Here is an 18840-nt window from a genome sequence, read left to right as displayed (position 1 = left end):
GAGCAGCCATGGGCTGCAGCCAGTGTGCCCAGGAGTTAGAGCCATCAGGAAATCAGCTGTGGGTGTAGCATCACTGTCTGGCTATGTCAGCCCATTGATCTGTTTCGTATTTTTGCTTCTTGCCTACCGCAGTAGATTGTTCAGCAGACCTCTTATGCTTATGTTGTTAATCTGGTGTCTCCCAGCTTTTGCGTGCAGGCTGAAGGAAAAGTGATGTGACGTGTGGGGTAGGAAAGGAGTTTCTCTGTTAGATTTGATTTCAATGGTATTTCACACTCCTTGTTCATATGAGCACCGTCTGGAAAAGGGATGGTAAAGGGTGGGGAGCTGTTTCCTGCACTTTTTCCAACCGATTCAGTTGGTAACAGCAACGTGCACTCCCTTGCCTGACACGAAGTGTTTTACTACCAGCTGGTGCATAATATGAGCTTGTTCTTATGGAGTCGGGACTGTGGCAAAGCTCATTGGCTTGTTAATTGGAACCAGTAGAGATCTTTATTGCTGGGGCTTGAAAAGCATCAGAGAGCCAGAAACTGGATGGTTTGGAGACAGAAACAGACAGTAACCCATGTAAGAGCTACATCAGGAGTAGGTAATTTACACCACTGGGTAGCTCGAGAGCTGATTTTATATTCATGCTCTGGGAGCAATCTTGGAGGGCAGGAGGCATGCCAGCAGAGTGAGCTCATTAATGGGAAAGAGAGAGTTCTCTTTTATCCCCAGCCCTCCTCCTGTCCATTTTTGTTAGGCACAAGTCAGCAATAATTAAAGCTTTTCCCTGCCCTCTGCACTGACTTCTTCCCCTGGCTTTGAGGGGTATGCGTTTTACTTTATTTAACATTAAAAACACATCCCAAGCAGAACTAAAGTGTTTGAACTCCTCTGGAGGCTCCTGTTTGACAGTCTCTAGGAGCTCACTTCTTGTTCTGGTCACTCCTCTACCATGACGTGCAGCAGAGTGACTGGGACTGAGCTGTGCTAACGAGGTCTCTTCATCTGAGAAGTTGCCAGTTGCTTTCACCCTTGATTTGGTAACTCTTTCCTAACTCCCTGGAGTGAAGCAGATCCAATTTGAATGTTGCTAACAGGGGCATGTCTCCATTTCACACAGCAGGATTGTTTTTTTTCTGTGTGATTCAGCTCTCTGACCTGTATTCCAAGTGACATAATCCCTGGGATTGGTTTTCTGGAGACATTTCTGGATTCCTGTGAATCAAGCTCCGTGCATGCACAGCATTTTAAGATTCTCCCAAGCTGTAGCATTGATGTTGCACAGCCTTGGAGCCAACTGCAGTGCTGGTCTACTGAAAGAGGACTAAGATATCACAGGAGATGCAAAGTTGAATCAGACAGAGCAAAGATGCTGTCCTGCCTCTTCACCTCATAACCAGAACATAAACAAGTATTTTTATAGGAGCACAGAGAACTGTAGCTGAAGTCTGTGCGTGGTACCTACTGGTAATGCTTTGGGATTACAACACAGAACATCTCAGTTCAGAAAAACAAAAAAGAACCCAATACATTCGTAGATTTGTTTAGGTTAATGCTTGTTTTGATGGGTTGCTGTCCAGTACGCAAAAAGATTTAGCGGGACTGAAGGAGAAAATTATGCCATCCACTGCCTTTGAACGGCAAGGCATTGATGCGCGCCTCAGAAATGCAATATTGAACCAAACTGGAGTTACATTAAGAACTTTATTAATGAACAGCTTTGGGAAGCTGACAGAGCCTAAATTCTCAAGCATTCACTGTGTAACAACATGAGCTCTCCCAATTTTGCAGTCACGACCATCGGAAGCTTTGCTTGTCTTTTAGAAAGGAAAGGGTGAGAGAGGGGTAGACCAAGATAATGAAAAAGGGTAAGGACAAAAACTGAAATAGGTCGAGTATTTTTTTAGTAAACACTGTGTTGAGGCAGCTGGCTCAGATTGCTTAGCTAGGAGAAGAGTGTGTTTGCTATCGTGTGTCTATATCCAGAGGGGAATTTACAGAGAAGAAATGTTGTGCCTACTGCAGTATGTTGTCTCTCTGTGGGATCAGCAAGTGATCACTCTCGTTCTGCATCCGTTGTGCCTGGCATGAATGTGTAAGAGGAAAGTGATACAGAAATGTGACCTGTTTCACTGTTACGGAGCAAGAGCCCAGGTGGTACCATCCTGCAAAGCCGCGGACACACGCTGTACGTTCAGCGTGGGCCACATTCTGAGCTCGTGACGCATGCGCCTTAGTTTACCTGAGTTTTGAGATTAGTCTTGTGCTAAGACAGAGTGCTCTTTCTTCCGAAAGGTTCCTCTCAGGTTGGTGGGTCCGAACTTGCATCTGCTAAACTTCAGGGTATAAAACATCCGTATACGGAGTTTGTCCTTAGGGGAGGGTGTCGAGGTAAGATGGGATGAGTGGAGCACGTAGGCTGGTGTTGCTGCTGCCTTTTCATTTTTGGTGAGGGTGCAGTTTTTCATTTTTTTAATTGTTGTGTATGGATCTGAGAAGTGACCCTGTAAGCAGCTATAGGGAAGGAGGTAATAAGGATTTTAACAGATGTTTACAGTAACAGCAGTAGGGATGAGTACTGCACCTTAAAATCTTTCTGTATGCTTGGTGATTCATGGGGGGGGGGGGGGGGGGTGCAGTCGTTATTGGGCTGGCAGCTGGAGGCGGGCAGTGTCCTGGGGTTTGGGTTTGGTTGTGGGTTGGCTTTTTTTGTTGTTTTTTTTTTAATTCCAGTTTGTCACATGCTGACACTTTGAGCTCTAAACAACGATGGATCCCTTCTGTGTTAGGAGCTACACCTCCGTGTGGTGTGAAACGGTCCTTTCCCAAAGGCACATGTAGACAAGACAGCAGTGAGGGGAAGGAAGCGTCATTGTCCAGTTCCTTGGATGAGGGTTTGAGTCATGGGCAGATCACAGGATTATTTTTCAAAGTCCTCTGTGTTCCAAGTGACTTTGGAAAATGGGAATTGAGAGCCACGGTGCTCCTCAGCACTGGGCTGAGGTATACATAGATGTGTTGCTTCCACTGAAAGTAACAGCGCTCTGTCCTTCTGGTTCCTCTTCTCTGTCACATGTCAGTGCTGAATTGTGGGCTGGTACCTGCAGAAGTAAAAACGGGCTTGATATGCGCGATTTTTGACTTCTCTGTTGGGTCCAAATCTGGCAAAAGTTGTGGTGATGCTCCCTTCGAGTATGTTGGTTTGCACAATATTACTGCAGTCAGCTTTAGTCACCCAATGGAGCCTGCCTTAAGAGGCCCGTCTCCATTTAATTTTAGTGCATTATTCATATGTTGGCTCCTGGGTTTCGAGTACTTCCCCTGCCAATGGAGCATCATTTGGAAGCAGACCAAGCTTCGCAGGGAGTAGCTGTTTGTTCATCGCTCTGAGAAACGTTCCCACTTGGGTTGGTGCTGTTGACACCTGCCATGCTAGTTTGCTTTACAGAGCTGTGAGGTGCAGCAAATTCAGCATAATCCCTGACTCGCGAAGAGGCCTTGTTCCCTCTGTAGGCAGAGAGACTTTCCCCCCCACCTAAATTTTTCTCTCTCAAAGGAAACCAAATACAACTTAAATTTAGCTCGACCCCAATTAGAAAGAATTGTGCTCGCAGAGGATGTGTTTGTTTACTGTGGGAGCTGGTTAAATGCTGCATTGCAGCATCTGTACCACGTCCTCGTTTGTGCCTCAAAATATTCTGAAACTGAGGTTTTATGACAAGTGTCGGAGCCCCCAGCTAGGTGGTTAGCAGGGAGTTCGTGCCCGGCTGCATGGAGAGGCCGGGGGGCTGGAGCGCTGGGCAGGTTCCTGGCTGTCCCTGGCAGGGCACGTGGCCGCGGCGTTCCGGCTGTGTGCAAGGGGCTGGGGCGGGCTGGATGGAGCCGCAGTGCCAACGGGGAGCTGGGCGGTCGCAGGTTTGGTGGTGCCGTTTCTCTCTGGCTTCCTGAGCTCGCTGGTCGTGGGGATCTGTTGGCCACCGCTCAGGCGGCGCTCGCGCGTGGTCGGCACGCCAGGGAAAAGCCATGTAGCTTTTCTGGGAGGAAAGGAGTTGGGAGCTGCAGCAGATGAGGGATTAGATTTCAGTGTACTTTTTATTAAAATGCTGCTGGGAATAATGTACTGGAATTGCTTGGGCTGCGGAGGATGGGGTATAAAATACTGGCGGTTCTTTTTGCATGCTGAAAATGTTCCCGTTGCCTGGCACTTGATAAGAGAGATCATTTCTCCCTCCGCTGAGCGGAGCGCAGGCTAACCTGGCATCCCCTGAAATGCGGGTGTTGGGTGTTCGTTTCATGAGGTAATCCACCCCATAGTGTCAGCTGTAGTAACAGGGGATTTTGTAGGCTTAAAGGAAATGGGGTTTTTTTGTACCTCTTTATGCGTTTGTTGCATTGATACATCATAAACTTCCATAACCGGAAAAGATAGTTTTAAAAACGGCACTGATTTTTAGTTGACAAGTTTCCCATATTGAAGGACCTATACCTCATTTTTGAATTATTACAAAATACCAGTGATCTGTAATCAACAGGGAAAGGTATTGGTTTGTTGCTGAAGAAGTAAATGTCTGCAAAAGACAAAGTTTACTGATGTACCTGATTCTTCCCTGTCCTTCATGTTCTTCCCTGTTCCCTACATTTATTCACAGGTATTTTGAACAAGTTGGGTAGGATTAAAGAAAAAATAAAATGAAAGCTGATACTTTCCAGAACTGTATGCGAGGTCATGCTATAGCAGATACGGGAACCTGATCCTGTTACATACTGGGCACTAGCAACAACTGTTTGCAAGGGATGGTTTTATTCTCTTGTGCTGGTTATTATGCCCTTCAGATAAGCTCCTTAACAGCACCTTGGGATTTCTAGTGACATCACGGCTTGTTTGGGCTCCTCTGGTGCTATCCTTCCCTTCGAGCAATCCGCTGGCTGCAGTTGGGTGATGTAGTTGCCTTTGATGCTAATTTATTGCAGATTTGAGTATAGGGAGAACACTGTTAACCAGCACAGAGAAACACAAGGAGTGAGATCTCGGGCAGTGTCTTGGCAGGGATCTGTAAAAATCTGGTTTTCCTTAGCTCAAGCATAAGTTTGGTAATCTACATGTCATCTCTTCGGTCCTAATATTAATGTGAGGAGTCCCTTTTACTAGCTAATAATTTTCGTTATAATAAAAGCCTGCCTGGCTGGCTTTGGGTCTTTGCCATCTGTGAAGGAAGCCTTGATTTGGAATTCAGGGCAGCTGAGTCTTACATATTTATTAATGTTAGTTTTTCTTGGTATTTTAACTCTTAGAGAGTAAATCTAACCAGTTTCCACTCCCTCTCTTACTGCTGCAGAACAAAATCGAACATGACAAACCAAGAAATAAAGCAAACTTTGCTGAAAAATCAAATAAATATTTACAGAATTGTTTCTTTTCCCCTTCCTTCCTTTAAATACTATTTTTAACTGGGAAAACAAGGCAGCCCCTGAAATACAAGCACTTCCAACTTACGTTCCAAAGGCCCAGGTGAAACCCCTGCTCGCCATGTGCTAGGGAACTGCTTTGCTCCCAAGATTTTTGCTTCAGAAAGACTTTTTCGCATTTGCAGAGCTTCCATCAGAAGTAGATCCTCAAGCTTTACCTGTGCCCGCTGCAGTTCAAGCAGCAAATAGTTACGTGGCAGTACAGCAACCCCTGAGTGTAGTTCCCCAAGTATGCTTGGAATTGTTATGACTTGAATGCTGGCAACCACATCAATAGATTTGTTTAAGCAATAACTTCTTGTTCTTACACAAAGGTTTATTGAACTGCTGCACGGAAAAGGTAGGCTGTGTGCGTTAGCCCTCCTATTTAGATCAGAATGATGAAATTGGCCATAGTTGTTACAATGGGCTGAGGAGAATGTTGGCTGTGGGTGAGGCTGAAGGTTTATATTAGATGGGTCATTCTCTGAATGAACTCTTGGGGCATTTTTGTACCTTTAATAGGTATTTTCGGAGTATTCCAAGCTGACAAGTTGGAATGAGAACTAAAAAGTTTCAAACCTCCAGGTAGGTTCAGATCTGGCATCCTGCTTTTACTTTTGTCTCTATTTTTAAGCATCTAGATGCCTAAAGGAGTCAATGATTAGGGCATAAATCTGAGTGTTGAAGGATTTGTTTGCAATTCTTTTTTCTGCCAAGACATTTCTTGTGTGACTTTGGGCAAGTCCTTGAAAGTAGGATTCATCTCCTTTACTGTTAGGCATCTAGCAGTTCTCCAAGCAGATGGGTATATCTGGAAGGTGGTTCACTCCATCTGCCATAATATAGGTGGGGTTTTTTTAAAGAAACAAGTGGATACTAACTTCTCCATTGGTACCATAGGAAAAATCATGTATCCTTGCTTATCCAGTACTTTTTGTAATGCTCTCCTTGATATGTGGGGAGAGAGAGCCATAAATAAAACACACGGCAAGTGGAGGATTCATGTACAGGGCTACTGCTCGCAAATCAGCGGCTGTATCATGTTTTCTGGCAAGCCTACCTAACACAGGTATGGAGGAAACCAGAAATCCTCAGGTTCTGCCTCCCTTAATGGGATTTTTCTGTGTGCTATGGTCCTGTTGAGAAAACTGAAACTTAATTGTGTAGTACACAGCCAGTAGTGAAAGGGCAAATCCTACACCGGAATATTTTACTTGGTTAACAAGAAAATGTAACTGGTCTGTCCATGGCCAGGAACGAGTTCAGGAGACAGCTGCCTTTAGATAGGGAGGACATGGGTTTCCATCAGTATTTTTTTTTCCCAGTACTTGAAACTTTAAAAGTTGTTTATAAGCTGCATGCCATAGAGATATATTAAACTTTTCCTACTCCCCAAGTGTTTTATTTTTGTGCTTGAGATGTCATTAGTAAAGGGGAGAATTTAGCACATTCTCTTACTGATTTGCCTTGCATGTTGGAGCCCAAACTGACCGTCCCCAATTCTTATAATCCGTTATCATTTCCTGCTTATGTTACGCAGTGAAGGAATACTGGTCTGTCTCAGCATTTTCACTTGCATCTGAGTCCATGTTTGCTACAGTTCGGCGCACACACAGTGTGAACGGGGGAAAGAACAGTTGTAAAGTTGCATTCTGGGGCAGTAACTCGGTGGGGCTGCTGTGATTTAACAGCCCCTTTGAGCTCATGGATAATATTAGCCATTCGCTTCCATTCATCCTGCTGGCCGTTACTTCATTTGGCTCCCTTTTTTCAGGAGACAGGCAATATATTGAAACCAGTCGGCCTCAGACGTGCCAAAACCAGTTGCCTTTCAGTATTTAACAATATATAGTAATTTTTTTTTAAATCAAAATCTATCTCCAAAGAGGTTGGGCAATCAGTGACCTAAGCTGTAGTCAGAAGTTCTGGCCAGTGAGCTGGGCACTCTCAAGCTCAAACCCCATCTCTCACACGCTTTTCGTGGCCTCGGGGAACTTGTTTGATACCTCCTGTTCTATCTCCGTGCTTGTAAAATCAAACTAATAATCTGTATCTGCCCCCAAAGTGCCACAAGGGTAAGTTTCTAATACTTGTGAAGTACTTGGAAGATAAAGAGTGTGGTATAAACATTAAAAAGTATTTACTCAAGTGTTAACTTTGAGTGGCATGCTAGATCCAGAGTAGCTTTGTGAATGTCTGTAGGAAATGAGTAAACCTCTCTGTATGTTTCCCCTGGATTTATTCTGGTTCTTGGTTGGGTTTGCATAATTTCAGCAGATCTAAACATGTCAGACATTGCAGAAACTGAATGGTGCCGAATTCACTGGTGCATTTCTGTAAATGGTGAAAAGCCTGCATGTTTTAGGTGCCTAAATGTTTCTCCTGACCTGGTAGTATGTGCCTCTGCACACACAGCCTCATGTAACATAAAAGACGGATTCAGCGGCCTCAAAAAAAGAGTGATAGTTGACCCAAATTGCAGATGAGCAGAGAATATTCTGCTTCGTGCAGATGCGTTCTCTGCTACACAAACTAGTTGAGCACAAGTTGATACTTTCAAAGGCCAATAGTTTTGAGCTATTTTGGGCAAATTTCCAAACATAACAGGCACTGTTATTGCTTCACCATCTGCCCTCTGAATAGCTGGAACTCAAGATTATGGGGTACGGGGTTAGCATTACAAAGAGGTACATGGGGTCCCCGTGGAGAATTACTTGTTTGGGGGAAGTACTTGCAGAAGGGGATCACTGAGCAGGCAATACAAGCTTGCAGTTAAGAAAAGAGACATTTCTTCTCTCTCCCGTCTTTTTTACCCTGCCTGCAGCTGTGAGAAGAGAAATTCTTTGTGCCTGAGTGACCCAGAGGACAGCAGGGAGTTGAAAATTAATTTGCATTTCGAAACACTACAGCTGTAGGGGGAACAAACATGAGAAAAAATGTTGCAGTCCATACAGGAATTGCTCATGCTCTTATCCCTCCACTCTTTAACAAGGGGGATGCTTTTTTCCCCCTGCTCAACTTACTGTAAAAGTTGTAAGTGTGATTGATCTAAACAGAAAGCACTAGCACACAGTCCAAATATGAATGCACTAGTAGTATCTTTATTCCGTATGTGAGTATTTTGTATTAAAAACAAAGCCATCCCCCGAGAATGAGGTGGGTAGAGCCCAGGAGATGGATGTATTCTGCAGAGGCTCCAGCCTGTGGTACCGGTGTAGGAGGTACCACTTGCAGTCCTGGAGTGCCAAAGTGCTCTAGTGCAGACATACCCACAACATTGAGAATGTTGCTGGTCTCACAGGGCTTGAAAAACGTGGTTATCTACCTTCCTAGCCTGATGCAACACAGTGGAATTTATGTTTCTCAGGCTTGAACTTTGCACTTTGTTTTCACACAGTTCACGCATAAGCTGCCGTAACAAAAAAGTCCGGTCTTAAAAAGCAGAGTCCGGTGCCAGAGGCCGATCCCACAGCCGGGCGCTGCGTGGTATCTGCGCTGGGAACCAACTCGTGGTTTATGGCCCCTCTTCCATTATTGCACTTTCCCAAGTGCAAAAGTCACACTTCAGATAAAAACGTTGCATGTTACCAGGAAATAGTGCAGCTTGTGATAGCAGGCTCGGGCTTTATGCAACTCATCAACAGCATAAGTAAATTTAATGTGGGTCACTTGGAAATCGGGAAGACAGCATCTGGAAGGAAGCTTGCTGTTTGGTTGGCCTTGGGCTTCTTTCTCACTCCTGGTGATTTGAATGTGAGGATGTGGATTTAGGAGTGAGATAAAAGCCCTTAGAAGAGAATCTCTTAACGTTTGAGTCTTTTTATGAACGTGCAGGGGATGGTGGGGTCTGCATGATTGGAAAATGACACGTGCAGGTGACTGGCTGGGTGGCAGGGAGCTTCCTATAGAGCGATAAAAAGGAAATCTTTAACCCCTCTGTCCCATGCTGGTTTACACCTCCGGTGTAACTGTCACTGCCAGGTGGAGGAAGGAGTTTCAGAAATGAGTACTTTGAAAAGAGGTTTCCGGTAGAAGTTAGTCTGAATTATTACAGGGGTTTTTACTGTTTTTAGTTTGTTGGTTGGTTTTTTTTTTAAATGAAATACTTGGATGAGTTTTTGCGAAATGGAGCTAAAAATAGGAAGAATGATTGGGGTAAAAGCAACTGTATTTCTTCAGGTGAGGATATTAATTGTTAGGTTTTTACGTAACCATGCATTAATATGGCAAGGGAGACGGGATTTATTTGACTAATTTCAGCTGTCTAGAAGTTGTTGGAGCCTCAGCTAGGCAAAAAATTTCAAGAAGGGGACACATTTGTGATGCAGTTCGCACCTTTTTTGTTGTACTGGGTGTTCTCGGGGCGCTTTATCCTCTGCATGTGCCCTTCCTTCCTCACTGCTTAGTGCAGCCTGGACAATTAAAGAGTTATCTGCCTCAGCCTAAATGTCATCTTGTGGGTGACTGTTTCAAGTTCTATTCTTGTGGCTCAAAACATAGCCCTTAAGCTTCTCTTACGTTGCTTTGCTTGGTTCCGTTTTGGTCTGGTCCCTAAGTATCGTTACATGTACTTGATAGCCATGGTTATCACCTTTGCTTAGGCGGTTCGGAGTGGCGCTCGGGATGTTTTGTTTTGTTTCCCTTGGTCCTGCAGGGCTGCAGGTTTAGCTTTCCACGGTTGTTTGCTATGTGTGGAATTCAGCTGAGCAGCTGCATTGCAGCGTGCGCCGGTCCATTAACCAGCCAAAAGGCCTGGCTTGCGTGACAGTTCACCTTATTGCTGTAATATTGTGAAAACGACACTGCTAGAGGGGAGCTTGATGGGAGGCCTCGTTCCCCAGGCTGAACAAATAGTTCTGATTCCAGTAACGTACTAAGAAAATAATAATAATAATAATAATAATAATAATAATAATAATAATAATAATAATAATAATAATAATAATAATAATAATAATAAAAGTAAGCCTCCCAAAACCCGGGGAGGGAACGTTACAAAAGATTAAAACGGAAAAAATAAAACCAAGATGATAGGAAAGGAAATGTGCCTGATTTCAAGATGAATCAAAATGTGCTTTGGAATGAAAACCATAAAACTTCTGCTTCCTCTTAATGGCAAAGAATTAACCAGTTAACGAGCCCTAGGAGATGCAATAAACCTTTCAAACCAGCTGAGAGATGCTCAGGAATGAGTTGAATAAATTCCTTCAGCTGCTACGGTGATGAAATATGCTAGGGTCTCCTTTGTTGATGCGCCCACATTTCCAGCCTTTTGCGCTGTGTTTCCTGGAACTACCTGTTACTTGAGACAGCGAAGGAAGGGGGGGAATGAGGGAAGGTGATTGATTTTTGGAACGGGAGACATGTACAGTGCTTAGATTCCCGTGAAGAGGTGGGTGTTCAAATATAGCACCTGCCAGGGGATTTTAGCAGGCTGACTTCATTGCAAAGAGATTATCTGGAGCCAGTGGTTGAAGGCCATATTGCTCAGGAAAGGAATAAACCCAACAGTGAGTGTTAGTACGTTTTTGTAACTTGCCTGGGAATGTGGAACTGGAAAGGGCTGTGTGACAGGTTTAATAAACATTCTGGGCACAGAGGTTTCCTGAGCAGAGGGTTGTTGGGGCTGGAGGAATACACTGTGTGTTACCCTGGGCTTGTTCCCGCCTTGTGCCCTTCCCAAAGTGGCCTGCTCATGGCAGTTGTCAGAAAGGGGTGCTGAGCTAGGTGTACCTTTATGGCTGTTAATAAAACCACATGCGTCATCAAGTCAGGTTGTCAGTAATTGCAGGAAACTTCAGTAATTAACTGTAACATTAATAGAATTCTGGCGTAGATGCTACTACATCCTACGAGAAGAAACCTCCCATCAGTTTCCTGCTGTGATGCAGCTGAGGTACCTTTCTGACTCAAATCTGGTAATTGGGTTGGGATGCAGAAGCCAAAACCAGGACCTGGACCCTGAGGAGTTCACCTCTGCAGCGGGGAAGGGATCTATGCAATAGACAGAGAAAGTCGCAACGTGATGTCAAAAGCCACCGTAGGTGACGGTCTTGGCACACTTCACGTTCACAAAATTAAGTCTTAGCTTGTGCTGTCATCCTGCCTTTTCATTCTGGTGATAGTAGACACTGTTCCCCCCATACGTGTGTGTATATACATATGTATATAAATGTATACTTAGCTACCGGGCATGGGATTCAAAGGGCAGAGGGAGGTTAAACACGTATGTAATTATCAGGTTCATCTTCATTCAAAAATCAAAAGAACCAAGTCACCATTCCAGCAAAGGGCCTCAAGGATAATTATAGCCCTGCCTGAATTTCAGTCACTTCTCCAACCGTGCAGAATTCCCCCAAAATATCTGTGGTGCTGGCATGATATATTTAGCTTAAAGAACAGATTGTCCTGGTAACCAGATTAGGAAGCGCATAGAACAAGCCTGCTAGAATTTTTCAGTGTATGTTAATTATTCTGACTGTGCCCAGGACCTTCCATGACAACTAAGTACCTCAGGAAGCGTGGTGTTGGTGCTGCATACCTCGCCTTCCCCCTGTTCTCCCTTGGCCCGATTCACATTCTCACAACAGGTTGCTGCTCAGCCCAACTGGTACGTAAATACCATTCTTACCATGCTGTTTGTTTACACAGCTAGATAAACCCCAGAAGGATAAGGCCTCGGAAACACGCGGCGCTCGCTCCCTGTGGCACAGGCCTTCAGTTAGGAAGCGCAGGCGGGTGTCCCAGCTGCGTTCGTGGTATGTGGATAAACAGGCGAGCTGTCTGCGCAGGCTCCCCAGCGGCGTGTGCATCGCCCTTCTCAGAAGGTACCCACCTCCCTGGTAGGAATTGGGCAGGCAGGGAATGTGCCGTTTATTTATTTGCTTATTTATTTATTGCAACAGGTACTACTAATTTCGAGGGGACCCCTACTGAGATTCCAGTATGAACCATTGCAGTATTTGGGATGTTGCAGCTAAGCGTTAGCAGATCATGCCACAACGCTTCTAAGACTCGGGTAAACTCCTTTTACCCCATCCTTTGTGACTCTTGCAGTCGGGCGGTTGGCAGAAGGAAGTGCTGCTAATGCAGCGCTGAGCCCAGTGTCCTCGTTCAGTTCCCCAGTGAGATTTGTGACCTCCCACCTATTGTAATGGGTGGTGGTGGGGAGAGGCATGCACCTGGGCACCTCACATAGTCTTGCTTGGTTCTCAGTGAAACCAAAATGAGCATGAGTCCAGCGTGTCTTGCAACCTAGGGCACTCTTTCCTCACAGAAGAGAAGGCACCGCTAGCTGTGTCAGCATCGAAAGCCCTGTGCTGCCGTGGACAGTGCTGTTCCCATCTCTCTGTCCCATCTCTCTGCTTTTCTACACCAGTTTACACCTGGGTCACACTTCTAACACTGTACCGCAGCGCAAAACATTTTAGTCCCTTTTGGCGACTGCTTGAGTATGGTATAAACCCCTTCCCTGTCTGCTTGCAGCCCCAAAAACTTTCTTCTTGGAGAGGTGTTGAATCTTTTTGTGTAAAGGGGTGTGTTGTCCTCCAGAAATGTTTTTTGTAACGGCTTAGGGCCATCTGTTCCACCTGCTCTGTTCTCAGACATTTAGCTGACGGTGTTGCGGATGACTGATGCACATTTTGCCAACATGCTCTCCAAACGTGTATTCACTCAGCGGTGAGAAGTTGTTGCTTATCCTGGCTCAGATGCCTCAGTGTGTGCCTGGCTGATTCCTAATGCCAGCAGTTGCGGTGCTGCTCTGAGCTTGCAAGGCTGCGAGAGGTGCCTTTAGCATCAGAGCGGATGCTGACGTTTCCTTCTGCCAATGTTTTCTGGCTGGTTTAATGGCAGTTGAAATGTCCACTGCACCCACAGGGGAGAGCAGGCGGCGATCACCTCTGCTGGTTTTCCTTCCCCTAAAAAAGCAGCATGTGGTTCCCGAGGCTCTTCCTATGTCATTGCTTAACGTACGAGGGCTCTGCATGCCCCCGAGCGTGCACCTTGCTTTGGAAGAGGGTGCGAGATGCTGTAAATGCCTGCTGATGTAGCACCGCAGTCTGACTGGCTTTGCTTTGGCCATCTCTCGGTATCTTCGAGTATTGCAGATCCAGGGCATCATCTGCTGTAGCTGAGCCTGTGTGCTTGACGTGCCACGTGGATTTACAGGTTTTGTTCTGTCCTGTGCTCGAGCACGGAGCAGATGTGCCCTTAGCCCAGGATGCACCTGCTGATTTCCAGGGAACCATTTAAAATGAATCTTTTTCGTGCAGACATTTGCTGCAAGCCAGCAAAAAATCGGTGAAGCAGCTGGGGAGGGGAAAGCACAGAGCAGCTAAGTTGAGTAGCACTTAGGAGAACTGACTGGCAGATGGCATTTGCTGCTTGATATAAGGGGATTTGCCACATGACCTATTCAGAATCTGTGTCGCATGGCAAATGGATCAGACCTGGCATCTAATGTAAGAATAAATCTAGATCATCATAGGAGCTGTAGCAAAAAGGTGGCTCACAGAAGAATCCACAAGGATCTGCATTTTTTCCGTGAGGAATTGCTGATGCTCACAAGAGCTCAATCCTAATTTGCTTTCTGTGTTCAGGGCAGTTTTATCTCCCTTTTATAAAAGTAATTTTTCCTCCTTAAGCTTACAAGGATGGACAGATAGCTCCAGCAGTGGATGCTGCATGAGGCTGGGAAGTCAACTGGAAGGAATCGGTTGGTGAAGCAGCTTGAATATTAACTTGACACCTAATTATATCCTCTGGGCTTACTTTTTCCATTCTGTCGTACCCCGGTCTGTCTGCAGTTTCTGTGAGTGTGGTTATGTCCTGTAGCTATCTAAATCCAGTCATGCTCCGGTAGACATTGAGTTGTAAAATTTCTCCTGGCCCTGGTGCGGAAAGTAGCATCCCCTTAGTGTTTATATTTGCTTAAACCAAGCAGTATAGGTTAATCCTGTATAGATTTGAAAACAAAGGGCGTCTTTGGCCAAAAAGAGTATTTACTCAATTTTGTAGCTCTTCTGGAATGGAATTTAACACCACGGTTCTTGTGGGAGTTGTGATGGCACCTGCACTGTCTCTGCTTGACCAGAATTTCCTTTTTTTCAACCTGATTCATATTCTGGCATTTCTTTAAAGCAAAGAACATCTCTGACCAGTTCCCACACCAACTCCTAAAGTTAAATTTCTTACAGGCCTTCTCCGCTAAGGAAGAACTGCAGCAGTATTCCAGCTGGGCTTAGTTTATGGCATCTGACAAGACCACAACCTGAACTAGGACTTTAATAACATGTTCAACTAACCGACAACACTTGTTCTTTAGTCCCCCAGGTCCTCAAGAGCTGCACTGAATTCATTGAGAAACATGGCATTGTGGATGGAATATATCGTCTGTCTGGGATTGCGTCCAACATCCAGAAACTACGGTAAGGGCGCCGCGTCTGGCTGACCTGTTGGCAGGGGACGAGCGAAAGCGCGCGCGAGGTTCAGCGGCTGGGTTTGCAGGAGCCTGCAGCGGGGCAGACCGCTCCAGCAGCTCCGATGCATGTGTTGCCATCTGTATTCAGTGGGCAGCGCGTGGGGTTTGTCACCGTTCTGGAGTGACACAGCGTTGTTCAGTAGACTTCATTTTGCAGGAAGTCTTCCTTCAGGATGGGGTATCGGCAGGCTCTGGGATCACGGTGACACTGTGCTGTCACGTTTTGTTCCTGTTTTCTCTTGCTCCTGCAGCCCTTTTGAGCAGCTGATATTTCCTTCTCGCTGCTTTGGACTCCTGGCATATTAGCAATTAATCGGTAACGCGCGAAGCGTGGTTCTTGACAGGGGCATCGCCGTGCTGGGAAAGGCTAGGTGTGTGTTAGGGGCTGTTCTCCTCGCAGTAACGGCCCTCGCCCTTTGTGAGGCTGGTTTCGCTCCCGTCAGTTGGTACGCATTTTTCTGTTGTGAAGGGGCTGAGAGAGCCTGGTGGGATGTGACTAATTCCCATGTTGATCCTAGGCCCACGGCCTTACAGAGGCAGCGAAGGGGTATTTTTCCTGTGAAGGATATCCTTTTCATAGCAGCTATTCCCAAGCTCTTTGGACGGGTTTGAGCCGGTGTAGTTACTGTACAAACCCTCATAGGGATGGGCTTATTCTGGTTCAGCTTAATCCTGTTTCTCATCACAGTGAGTTCCATTTTAAAAATCTGCTCCCGAGGCTTTGATATGCAGGCTCCAAAGACTCTGATTGTAGCTGTTGCCCACAGCAGTCTTGGCTGAATAAAATGTTTGCCCTTGCTTCAGTCACATCCCTTTAATTCCCTATTATGACTTGCGCTGGGACCATCTTTCTAATCGCTGCCCTAGTCCATTTTTGCCCTTTGTGTTGCCAAGACCATTTTCTCCTTCGCTGTTTTCCAAATGTGCTTTAAAAATGGTTTTCTAAAACTTCGATGGCGTAATTCCCTCTTACAGTTCAGAGGATGAAGTGACAGCCTATTTTTCAGTTCTCTGAGATGTTCCAAAGCAAAAGGAAGGGGGAGAGTATGGCATAACTTGTAGACACTGTCCCTCTTCATCTAAATCACTACAGATTTTCATAAGTGTTTGGTTAATGTAGGACATGTTGCATTGCTGTAGTTTCCAGCTATATAAACAGATCATTAGGCTTATTTCAAAGCTAGAGCTGCAGTATCCTTATAAATGAGTCACTGTTCTTAAGTTTCACATAGAAGTTTCTGGATCTCCCAGATTTAAAGGGCTTTTTGGTTGGAGAGAAAGTTAAAGAATTTATTCCACGTGGGAGATTTACATGGGACAGAGGTTGGCTTTTAGCAGTGCCCTAGCTGCCTTTCTTTGGCTGGTAGGCAAAACTGAGTGGGTGTTGAATTGGTCTGGTTATCCCTGGATTCTGGCTCTGGCTTTTACTGAGAGGTTGTGAAGTTGTGTTCTTCTACTAACAGCATCTTCCTTTGGGGTCAAAAGAAGTGACTTGTAGGTCTCAAAGCTGCCAGTGCAGAGAGAAGAAAGGCTGAGTGTAGCAGGGCTTCCCTTCCTTCACCCCATATTCTGCATTTGTGGGGGTACGTCTCTGACAAGTCGTGAGATTTATTCCTAGGAAAATATACTGGAGTACCAGAGTAGGGCAGGGTACAGCCAGCGAATTTCAGCCAAGGCTGAGTGTGTTTGTGTGGGGTGGGTTGGTGCCTTCGCCTGATCTCCCCTCTGCGGAACCAAGTGCAGGAAGCAAGTTTCTCTCCCAGATCTGAGTAAGTGATGAGTCAGAACGTGCCTGTGGCAGCGGTACACACTGAACACGAGGGTTTCAGCTACGGGCAGTCCATCCGCTGGGGGAAAGGGAAACCTTTATTCCTTCTGTGCTGCTTTTGGGATGAGGAACTGGGGTGGAGTGTTCACCCTCTCATCTGAAAAAGTAGAGACCTTGTCTGCTCTGTGACTGGCTTCCCTCAGGCAGGCTTTGTGTCTCAGGGAGGGAGGGAGTCCCTTCCTGCTCTCGGATATGTGGCTGACCGCTGCAGTTACGGGCACGCCTGGTGCCTCGGACACGGCTACGAACTGGTGCTGTTCTGTAGGCAGAGAGCGGCGAGCTCAGCGTTTGAGCTGTGCTGAAGGCGTGCTTGAAGTTCTCTGTTACGAATCGCCTGGCTTGGCCAGGGGGAGAGGCCAGGGATGTTGCCACCGAGCCCCCGGCGTTGTTGTGGTCGTAGTGGAGACAGGACAAGCCCCTGTGTCAACGATAAACAGGTTTGGTTTAGGGCTTCAAGCCCCTTGTAGGGAAACTGAGCTTTGGCTAGAGCAGCCAGGTTCTTGCCGCTCCCCGTGGCCTGACTCACCACGCTGGTCCCTGCAGCTCTGCCCTGCTAATACAAAACAGCACTTTCCATGCACATATTCTAGCAGCGAGCCAGCCCTTGGCCTTCGAAGCTCAGCCTTTCTATCATAAATGTTTGTGATTTTGGTTTTTCTCGCTCTGAAAACCAAGAGAACGCTCAGGGATCTTCTTCATGTGGTTCCTGGCTCTCTCCACCCTGTAGCAGAGACATGCTCAGCTCACCAGCCTGTCCCCAAGGAATTTCTGGGCGCGCTAGTTTCCATGTGCAGCAGCTGCCGATGGCGCTGCTGTTCGGCATTGCTTTATCGTATTTCAGTTTCCAGGCCTGTGAAATGCAAAGGAGCCCGGCAGCTTTCCTTCAGACCTGCGGGCAGTCCTCCTCCAGGCAGCTCCCAGTCACCGCCTTTGGGAGTTCAGTATTCAGATTGCCCTCGTGCTCTTGGAAGATATTCTGCGGAGACTTTGTGAAAAGCCCTGTCGCAGCAAAAGGCGTAGCAGAGTAGCCAATCGGTTGTAAATCTAACTGAAAATGCCTTATTAGAAAGAAAGAAAAAAAAAAAGTATTTTTTTTTAAAAATCCACTCTAGCAGCACCACAAACATAGGCCATGTGGCTTTGGTGACTTAAGTATTTTATTTTTTTCCTGTAAATCACAAAACCCTTGCTTTTCTTGACTGTAATTTACGTTGGGTTTTGTTTTCATTCCTCCTTTTCAGAGCCCTTTGCCCATTTTTCTGTTCTCATTTCCAGCCACGAGTTTGACTCCGAGCAGATTCCTGACTTGACAAAGGATATTTACATCCAAGACATTCACTGCGTGGGCTCCCTCTGCAAACTGTACTTCCGTGAACTCCCGAACCCTCTGCTGACCTATCAACTCTACGAGAAGTTCTCAGTAAGTACAAGGCAATGCCTTTCACTTTCCACTTCATCGACTTCATCGACGCGGTTTGAACAGAGGAATACTGAAAAGGATCGCTCAGCAAGCTGAACCTGGCGTCCACGCACCTTTCTTTGTCTGACTTCTGCTTGAGTTGGGGTTTTTAGAGAGATCAGAAGCGCCCGTTTCCAAAATTACCAGCCTAACAGCAATCCAGCCCAATCCAGCTACCCGCACACCACATTCCCACTGCTGGTAGCATCCTGCCCTTTTGGGGCCCCAGGCCTGAGGTCGCTTTTCTGTCTCCCCGCGCGTGCCTTTGCCCCCCGGGCCACGCCATACTGCTGCTGGGGCCCAGCAGAAGGTGACTGGGATGCTAACAATGCTTTGGAATAACTCCCTGATCACTTGCCATTCCCCAGTGATTTCTAATGGGAGTGGGGTGAGCAGCAAATGTTGCTTGGAGCTGAACGCCCTCTGCAAGGAATAGCTCTGTACAATTAAGTGGTAAAGCAGTCCAGATCTTGATTTATTTGGCCTTTCTCACGTTATCTGTGTGCCGGTGTGTCCCCAAGAGACAGGCACCGCTCAGAAGATAGAGATGAGCAACACAACCCACCTCACTACTGAAGAACAAACAGTACATTGGCCACGTGGTCCAAGATGCTGTGGCAGGTATCTAGTCTT

General features: G+C 46.2%; 1 protein-coding gene across 7 annotated transcripts in view; it reads left to right on the top strand.

Annotated features, from left to right (window-relative positions):
* Positions 1-18840, top strand: part of ARHGAP32 (Rho GTPase activating protein 32) — a 257980-nt gene that overhangs the window by 222505 nt on the left and 16635 nt on the right. For all 7 annotated transcript variants that reach the window (XM_040616048.1, XM_040616044.1, XM_040616047.1 and 4 more), the window contains 2 exons: positions 14765-14867; positions 18024-18168. In XM_040616048.1, coding sequence (XP_040471982.1) covers positions 14765-14867; positions 18024-18168 — 248 coding nt within the window. The remainder of the gene's footprint in view (positions 1-14764; positions 14868-18023; positions 18169-18840) is intronic.

This window comes from Falco naumanni, chromosome 16 (assembly GCF_017639655.2).
Source record: "Falco naumanni isolate bFalNau1 chromosome 16, bFalNau1.pat, whole genome shotgun sequence".
In the NCBI taxonomy this organism is placed as follows: Eukaryota; Metazoa; Chordata; class Aves; order Falconiformes; family Falconidae; genus Falco; species Falco naumanni.
This window is presented reverse-complemented; position numbering and strand designations above follow the sequence as displayed.